Source organism: Tupaia chinensis, unplaced genomic scaffold (genome assembly GCF_000334495.1).
Source record: "Tupaia chinensis unplaced genomic scaffold, TupChi_1.0 Scaffold148065_1, whole genome shotgun sequence".
Classification (NCBI taxonomy): domain Eukaryota; kingdom Metazoa; phylum Chordata; class Mammalia; order Scandentia; family Tupaiidae; genus Tupaia; species Tupaia belangeri.
Genome location: NW_006207915.1, coordinates 218,504 through 227,685, shown reverse-complemented (window position 1 = coordinate 227,685; position 9,182 = coordinate 218,504). Strand labels below are relative to the sequence as shown.

The window sequence follows — 9,182 nt, the reverse complement described above, 5'->3', positions numbered from 1 at the left end:
GCCTGCAGCACGGCGCTTAGGTGCCGGCTCCCACATGGCCGACAGTGCAGTGTGAATCCTCCCCAGGGGTTGGAAAAGCATGCCGGGCACATATGCATGCATGCCGCAAATCCTAATGGGATGCAGAAATGTAGGAGGGGGACCGTGGTCTGACCACACCCCTGGAGGGAGGGGCTTTCTCCCCCTTTTTCTCTGTCCGTCTCTCTGATGAGTACACACCCCCATGACAATTAAAATAATTTTAAAGAATTATTTTTTAAAACTATTTATTAATTTTAATTTGACCAGGATGCGAACCAAGGTCGGCCATGTGGGAGTCCAGCGCCCTTAACCACCACGCCACCTGCCGGTCCCCAAATTAAAATAATTTATTTAAGAAAAGAACAGACACTTCTGTCCAGTGGAGGCAGGGACCACGCTGCCCAGTATGACAGCCACTGGCCACGTGCCGTGGTGGGCGCCTGAGGGGGCTGGTGAGAGCGGAGGCGTGCAGTCAGTGGGTGTACACTGATCCCCTAGGCTCAGGACGACAGGGCTGCACAAAGGCCTTGCGGGCCATCTCGTATACTGACCACATGCTGAAGTGGCAACATTTGGAGTAAACTGGGCTGGACGAAATGAGTCCTGTCTGCTGCTTTTAACGTTTTTGTTTAAATTTTGCCAGAGAGAGAGAGAGAGAGAGAGAGAGAGAGAGAGAGAAAGCACCCCAGGGAACGGCCATGCTGTAACCCCTCCCTTCTCCTCTGTACCTCCCTTTCAGGATTCCGGGCACGCGCACATGCACCTGCCATGTTCCTCAGGAGGCTGGGTCCGGGACTGAAACCACGTGGTCGCCCACATGGGATCCAGCTGCCTTAACCACCATGCCACTGACTAGCCCACTTGCATCTTTTAAAATGTGGCTACTAGAAAACTTGAAATGGTACAGCTCTCGGCTCCCACTGGACAGCACTGGGACAGAATGAGGGGACAGTGGGGCACAAGTCCCCCCCTCTTCCTCCCAGCGACGAGTCCCACCTGGGACAATCTGTGTGTCACCCACACTCCCTGTTCTCTCTGTCCACAGGGTCACAAAATGAGTCTAACCTCCTTCCTCGGGGGAATCCACGTAACTGTGGCTGGAATTCCACAGGTGCCCTTCGCAAGCGCTCGGGAGGGGCGACCCCAGCTTCCCTGACACAGGGCACTGGCAGCTCCTCCCAGGGCGGGTGGGCCCTCATGCTCCTGCACCCCGGCCTACAGGCAGGCCTGTTTCCAGGAGGCCTTGGCCCAAGGCTTTGGGGAGACAGAAAAGATCTAAGCTGGAGGGGAGGGCGTCTTTTCCCCAAATCACACACCTGCCCGATGATCTGGCCCAGACAGGACCCAAAACCCCTCTGGCTCCGCTGCTCCAGAGAGAGCAGCTGCAGCGTCAGGACCCGACCATCCCAAACATGCAGAAAAGGGTCAAGACCTCGTACCCCAGCCGCTGCTTCTCCCCACCCCCATTCCCTGCATGGGCTGGAGGGCAGAGCCTGCCTGTCCTGCAGACCACCTTGCACCCCGGCCAACCCATTGCCCTTCCCTCGTGCCGGGCGGCAGGGGCCTACCTCGCAGTGGTAGCACTCCACGTGGTAGTCTCGGTCCATGGACACGACGCGGATCGTCTCGTCTGAGCCCTGAGGCCAAGGGAAGCAAGAATATGCCAAGAGTTAGGGGCCGGGGCTCCACGTGCCATGGAACGCGGGGAAGAGGGCTCTGCACCTTGGGCGAAGATGGTGAGTCCCTAGTGAAAACAGATCCCGGCAGGACAGAACCAACGTGGCCCGAGCGGAGGCAGTCCTGCCTCCGGGGTGTACGGTCAGCGCGGAAAGGCCGGCCCGTACTGACTGTACACACCAACGAAAGCCAGCCCCTCTGCCACGAGCTCACCTCGCAGTCAGCACTGAGGCGCATTCTGGCCTGCCCGGAGGGACAAAGAGACACAGAGAGGAAGGCCCCGGCCGGGCAGTGGCCAGGAGAAAGGGAGAGGACGGTACAGCCCGGCCTGGAGGTCTCGAAGGACGTTTGGGAAGACGTGAGGATGGGCGCAGGATTTGGTAAACGGCCCAGGGCCACAGCCGACTCTGAAAGCCGGAGAAAGCTCTTACCTCTGGCGGAAGGATGGGAAGCCCACAGGCGGCACACTTGGGGGCCAGCACCCTGTGGGAAGAGCACGGACGCTGTGAGAGGTGTCTGTCGTGTCCGGGCAGCCAAGCCCAGGACGAGACCCGCATCCGGAGCTGCACAGACCCCTGCTCGCCCACACCCTGCCCGTCGGTCTCCTCCCGAACCCGCCCTCCGCACCCCTGCCCTGCATGAAGACAGGGCCTGGCTCACTATGCAGCCTGCTCTGGGGCTGTCCCACTGGACACAGACTGATCTGCTGCTTCTCTCGCGGATGGCTCCAAGCGTGGGCACCCTACAGCTGCCTGGGAAGCTCGGCGGGTTCTCTGAGGCCCGGCCAGGAATCTGATCATGGCGCTTTCTGTTCTTTTTATGCACTGTATCTAATTCTTTAATCAATTCCTGTCTACACTGGTGGCAACTGACCTCCCAAGGCCCTGCTGCACCCCTCAAAGCCGCCAGGCCGGTGCCGAACAAGCTCGCACGCTGCCCTGCTGAGGGCGTGGCTGCCCGTGTGGCGATCCCTTACTTGTGGTAATCCCGGACACAGTAGATCTTGTTCTCCGAGTCCACGGTGAAGGGCACCCCATCCAGGCACTCGTTGCAGATGACGCAGCGGAAACAGCCGGGGTGGTAGGATTTCCCCAGGGCCTGCAGGATCTGGGGCATAACGAGGAAGGACCGGGCCCAGTGGATTGCAGGGACGGAAGGGCCAGCGGAGGGGAGAGACACCGTCAGGCCACGGGTGTGCAGGCACCAGAGGTCCACGTGGGGGTGTGAGCCCAGCGACAGAGGACCCAGAGCAGGGTGGTGTAAGCGGTGAGCCCAGCCACGGAGGACCCAGAGCGGGGTGGTGTAAGTGGTGAGCCCAGCCACGGAGGACCCAGAGCAGGGCGGTGTGAGTGGTGTGAGCCCAGCCACGGAGGACTCAGAGTGGGACGGTGTGAGTGGCGTGAGCCCAGCGACAGAGGACCCAGAGCGGGGCGGTGTGAGCGGCGTGAGCCCAGCGACGGAGGACCCAGAGCGGGGCGGTGTGAGCGGTGTGAGCCCAGCGACAGAGGACCCAGAGTGGGGCGGTGTGAGCCCAGCGGCCCAGAGCGCGTTCTCAGCCCGATGGCTACAGACACTAGGACAGCGAGAGCCGACGGTGTGGGTTCTGCCGGCAAGCACACTGCGTCTCTCAGGGCCGACTGTCAATAAAGCCTGCCCCTCCCGGAGTGCTCGTGCAGAGCCTACTCACCATGTGCATGATGAGATGCCCACAGAGGGAGCACCTGTCGGCTGACTGCTGGAAGCCGGAGTACTGCAGGGAGGAGGAGGAGAGAGAGTGAGACCCGCGGGCGACAAGTCAGCCACCTCCCGCCACGCAGGACTATACGGGGTTTCTAAGAAACGTGTCACTCCTGAGGACAAGGGATGGCGCTCCCTCCACGAAAGCCGTGACACACGCTGACACCACTCGCACTAATGACAACGGGGTGTAGACACCTCGGCAGGCCAGGCCCTGCAGAAGGGACTGTGCAGGGGCACCTGACCCCTATCTCAGTGGTTCCCAAAGAGGGGTTCCCTGGCATCACCTGGAAACTGATAAGAAAAAATGCAAATGCTTGGCCTCACCCCAGGCCTATTGGCTGGAGACTCAGGTGGGGCGGGGCCGGCAGTCTGGGGCTCCGAGAGGTTATGCAACCTTCTCACGGCCACATAGCCAGAACGAGGTAAGGACAGGACTCAGATTCAAGCCCGGTTCTGGCTATAAACCTGTCTAGAGTCAGTGTCACAGAAACTTGTTACAGATTCACTGTGGCAACACACACGGGCACGAGTGCACACACACACAGACACGAGTGCACACGCACATACACACAGGCACGAGTGCACGTGCGCACACACACACAGGGATGAGTGCATGCACACGTACACACACACACAGAGGCACGAGTACACAGAGAGGCACGAGCGCACGCACACATACACACACAGGCACGAGTGCACACACACATACACACACACAGGCACGAGTGCACACGCACACACACACACAGGCACAAGTGCACACATACGCACACATACACACCGGCACACACACAGGCACGAGTGCACACATGCGCACACATACACACAGGCACAAGTGCACGCACACATACACACACAGGCACGAGTGCATGCATGCACACACATACACACAGGCACAAGTGCATGCACACATACACACAGAGGCACGAGTACACACATGCACACACACACACAGGCACGAATGCACACACACAACACACACAGGCACGAGTGCACACGCACATACACACACAGAGGCACGAATGCACGCATGCGCACACACACAGGTACGAGTGCACGCGCACACACACACTCCTGAAATCCTAAAGGAAAAGAAGAACTCTCTTCATACTGCACATGGGTGGTCCCCAATGCCTGGATGTTACAGACACAACCTGCGGGGGTGGGCAGGCATGTAATGGGAAGGCAAAGTGACTCTGTGTGCCCTGCAGATGCTGGGTTCGTGTCACGTGGGCCCCCTCCACGGGCCATGTGGGAGCCCCTCAGAGCAGCCCCACGGAGCCCCACCAAAGGGGTGAGCCAAGGCAGCTGCCAGGACACGGCCCATGAGCTCTGTGTTCAGCTGCATTGGGGAGACAGGGAAGGAGGTGAGGCTGAGGACAGACCCAGGACACAGTCCCAGAGACAAGGAAAGGAGCAAAGGCCACGTGACATTTCTGCTGTAGACGCCTGCTGTGTGAAGGGTGGGCGACCCAGGGACACACCCGGTGGGCAGGGCCTCAGTGCTGCCTGGGGCTGGAGCACAGATCGGGGTCACTGGGCACGCAGGTGGGCTTTGATCCAGGGAGAAGCTGCACCCCCAGGGACAGCAGGCAGGACGGGAAGGCCAGAGCACACAAGCCCTGGTCCCTAGGTTTGTGAGATGGGTGGACGGGGCAGAGCAGGGGAAGGCGGCTGAGGGCAGGGCGATGGCCCCACAGCCCCGCCCGACAGCGCCCTGCGCTCGGCCGTCCACTCAGGAACAAGCCCCCACCCAGGCTGCTGCGGGGTCAGCACGGAGGCTCCGCGGCACTGGGCCCTGCAGAGAAGGTCTCTCAGCCCAGCCTAGGCCATGGCTCCTGCCCTCACTCTGGCCAGGACGGAAGGGGAGGCCTGGGGCACATACTCACCAGGAAGTCTTCCTCGCAAAACACTTTGCCGTTGACAAAATAGAAGGCCTTTCCTCTCAGCTTCCGGCCTAAGGAAAAAGCACAAAGGCACGGCAGACAGAGAACACTAACGTGCGGTGGAAAAGAGGGAAAAGACAAGCAAGGTTTTAAATTTAATTTTATTTATTTATTTTTTTAAATGTTCTACAAAGCATGTGTGATCCCACGGAAAGACAGAGAGAGAGGGCTTTTTTTTTATAACTTAAAAAAAACTTTCCAGAAGACACAGTGCTTGCAGGCCAGGGAACACCTCCCACTGGGTGTGGTCACCCCACAATCGCTTCCCCATTTCTCCATCCTGTGGGGACTTGGGGCATGCACACACACCTGGTGTGGTTTTCAAGCTACCCAGGCGGGGATTTGAACTGTGCGGTCAGCAATGTGATCTGTCTCTTTTAAGCACTAGGCTATGGGCCAGCCCGGAAAAGACAAAATCTTTTTCAGCGGAAATAACCATGCAAAAAATGCCACAAGTCAGCAGTAGTCATGGTTACCAAAGACGCTGTGTCCCCCCCAAGAGGCCTCCATCTCCCTTGAGAACGCATGTGGTACCACGCAGTGCTGCCGGCAGGAGCTCCCCACTGTCCCCCATGGGCTCCCGCAGCACTCCTGGGTCTGGAAACACCTCCCGTGCTTGCCTTGAGACACACCCGAGGGCCTCTGAGGAGTTTCAGAAATCGAACAACTCCTCGGCCCTCAATGAAAGCACACGCCGTGGGGTTGGGCCCGCAACGCAAAAGCTAACCACCGAAGTTGCAGACCTTAGCAGTCAGTGCTTGTGACAGAGAGAAAGCCCCGGACAAACACCGACATCGTCCCACGAAGTCCGGGCAGGCAGAGCTGCACCAGGTGGGCATGGGGGAGACTGCATGGAGACCGGGCAGCACTCAGAGGGGACTCTGCAGCCACCAATGCAGGAAATGCCACAACACAGGAAATAACTTCACCCACAAAAGCATAAACCTCTAGGTGAATGAAAGACCTAAGGGTGAAAAACAAATGGGACTAGAAGGAAATACAGGCATTTTACATTTTGACTTATTCTTTAATTTTTGCTATAGGGCATGTGTGCTTACCAGAGACAGAGAGAGAAGGAAAGTGAGAAAGCACCCCTCGGGGGACGGCCACGTTGCAGTCCCTTCTCCTCCGTTCTCCTGGGGTTTTAGGCATGCACACGTGCCTGGCACATCCAGGCCAGCACGCGAACCATGTAGACAGCCACGTGGGATCCAGCCACCTTAACCTCCCTGCTGGTCCATTTTATGCTTACATATACTACGTGCTTACTATGTATAATGTAACATTGGTATTTATGTTTTAATGTAAGAAAAGGAAGTCTGACTTTGGCATGGACAAAGATTTCAGCTAAGAGGTAAAGAGTACATCGTGGGCACCAGGGGGTGGTGAGCTGGACTCACATGGGACAGGTCCTGGATCCCGTCCCAGAACCTGAGTACGCCAGGCACGCAGCCTGAGCCTGGCACGGGGTCAGCTCAGGGCCAGTGTGAAGACCCAGCAGAAGACGCCTGACTCTGTCTGTCAGGCAGTGGATGAGTGAGTGAGTGAGTGAGTGAGTAAATAAGTGAGTAAATGAGTAAGTGAGTAAATAAGTGAGTGAGTGAGTGAGTAAATGAGTAAGTGAGTAAATAAGTGAGTAAATGAGTGAGTAAATAAGTGAGTGAGTGAGTGAATGAGTGAGTAAATAAGTGAGTAAATGAGTGAGTAAGTGAGTGAGCGAGTGAGTGAATGAGTGAGTGAGTGAGGAGTGAGTGAGTGAGGAGTGAGGAGTGAGTGAGTGAGGAGTGAGGAGTGAGTGAGTGAGGAGTGAGGAGTGAGTGAGTGAGGAGTGAGGAGTGAGTGAGTGAGGAGTGAGGAGTGAGTGAGTGAGGAGTGAGTGAGAGAGTGAATGAGTGAGTGAGTGAATGAATGAGTGAGTGAGTGAGTAGATGAGTGAGTGAATGAGTGAGTAAATAAGTGAGTAAATGAGTGAGTAAGTGAGTGAGCGAGTGAGTGAATGAGTGAGTGAGTGAGGAGTGAGGAGTGAGTGAGTGAGAGTGAGGGTGAGTGTGTGTGAGTGTGAGTGAGTGTGTGTGAGTGGGTGAGTGTATGTGAGTGAGGGTGAGTGTGAGTGTGAGTGAGTGAGTGTATGTGAGTGTGAGTGGGTGAGTGTATGTGAGTGTGAGTGGGTGAGTGTGAGTGAGGGTGAGTGTGTGTGAGTGTGAGTGAGTGTGTGTGAGTGGGTGAGTGTATGTGAGTGAGGGTGAGTGTGAGTGTGAGTGAGTGAGTGTATGTGAGTGTGAGTGGGTGAGTGTATGTGAGTGTGAGTGGGTGAGTGTGAGTGAGGGTGAGTGTGTGTGAGTGTGAGTGAGTGTGTGTGAGTGGGTGAGTGTATGTGAGTGAGGGTGAGTGTGAGTGTGAGTGAGTGAGTGTATGTGAGTGTGAGTGGGTGAGTGTATGTGAGTGTGAGTGGGTGAGTGTGAGTGAGGGTGAGTGTGTGTGAGTGTGAGTGAGTGTGTGTGAGTGGGTGAGTGTATGTGAGTGAGGGTGAGTGTGAGTGTGAGTGAGTGAGTGTATGTGAGTGTGAGTGGGTGAGTGTATGTGAGTGTGAGTGGGTGAGTGTGAGTGAGGGTGAGTGTGTGTGAGTGTGAGTGAGTGTGTGTGAGTGGGTGAGTGTATGTGAGTGAGGGTGAGTGTGAGTGTGAGTGAGTGAGTGTATGTGAGTGTGAGTGGGTGAGTGTATGTGAGTGTGAGTGGGTGAGTGTGAGTGAGGGTGAGTGTGTGTGAGTGTGAGTGAGTGTGTGTGAGTGGGTGAGTGTATGTGAGTGAGGGTGAGTGTGAGTGTGAGTGAGTGAGTGTATGTGAGTGTGAGTGGGTGAGTGTATGTGAGTGTGAGTGGGTGAGTGTGAGTGAGGGTGAGTGTGTGTGAGTGTGAGTGAGTGTGTGTGAGTGGGTGAGTGTATGTGAGTGAGGGTGAGTGTGAGTGTGAGTGAGTGAGTGTATGTGAGTGTGAGTGGGTGAGTGTATGTGAGTGTGAGTGGGTGAGTGTGAGTGAGGGTGAGTGTGTGTGAGTGTGAGTGAGTGTGTGTGAGTGGGTGAGTGTATGTGAGTGAGGGTGAGTGTATGTGAGTGAGGGTGAGTGTGAGTGTGAGTGGGTGAGTGTATGTGAGTGAGGGTGAGTGTATGTGAGTGTGAGTGAGGGTGAGTGTGAGTGAGTGTATGTGAGTGTGTGTGAGTGTGAGTGAGTGAGTGAGTGTGAGTGAGTGAGTGAGTGGGTGAGTGAGTGGATGAGTGAGTGAGTGAGTGAGTGAGTGGATGAGTGAGTGGATGAGTGAGTGAGTGAGTGAGTGAGTGGATGAGTGAGTATTTGTAAACAGCCCACAGTGTTTTTACAAATGCAAAGGCCGGTACATACCACCTGACAAAGTTAAGTGCCTATACAACAAGTGACATTTAAAAGACGAAACTAAGGAAAAGCCGAAGTCCCTCGGGAGGGAGGCTGGGGAGGCTCACAGGGTGGGTGGGAGACAGCCATGGAGGAGGGAGCGGAAGTGGACACCCCGGCCCCCAGGGAGCCGGGCTCAGGTGGAGGTGCTGCAGAGCCAGGAGCCAGGGCTAGGACAGGGAGGAGGAAGAGGCCGGCACAGCCTGCCACGCTGTGGGAACACCGACGAACCGGCAAGGAAAAGGCAGGGCCCAGGGAGAAGGCGCACAGCGACGGGGGATCGTCCCAGCCCGCAGACACCCCGGACACTCGCAAATCCCTGACTGTACGTAAACTCTTCCCGTCGAGGGACTCCAGAGGACTCAAGGTTTTAG

The 9,182-nt window shown here is 56.6% G+C and overlaps 1 protein-coding gene across 2 annotated transcripts in view; it reads right to left on the bottom strand.

Annotated features, from left to right (window-relative positions):
* The window catches only part of LIMD1 (LIM domain containing 1), a 46,489-nt gene that overhangs the window by 3,715 nt on the left and 33,592 nt on the right, over positions 1–9,182 (bottom strand). For both annotated transcript variants that reach the window (XM_006170124.3, XM_006170125.3), the window contains 5 exons: positions 5,328–5,395; positions 3,386–3,448; positions 2,675–2,805; positions 2,130–2,181; positions 1,590–1,658 (listed from right to left, as the gene is read on the bottom strand). In XM_006170124.3, coding sequence (XP_006170186.1) covers positions 1,590–1,658; positions 2,130–2,181; positions 2,675–2,805; positions 3,386–3,448; positions 5,328–5,395 — 383 coding nt within the window. The remainder of the gene's footprint in view (positions 1–1,589; positions 1,659–2,129; positions 2,182–2,674; positions 2,806–3,385; positions 3,449–5,327; positions 5,396–9,182) is intronic.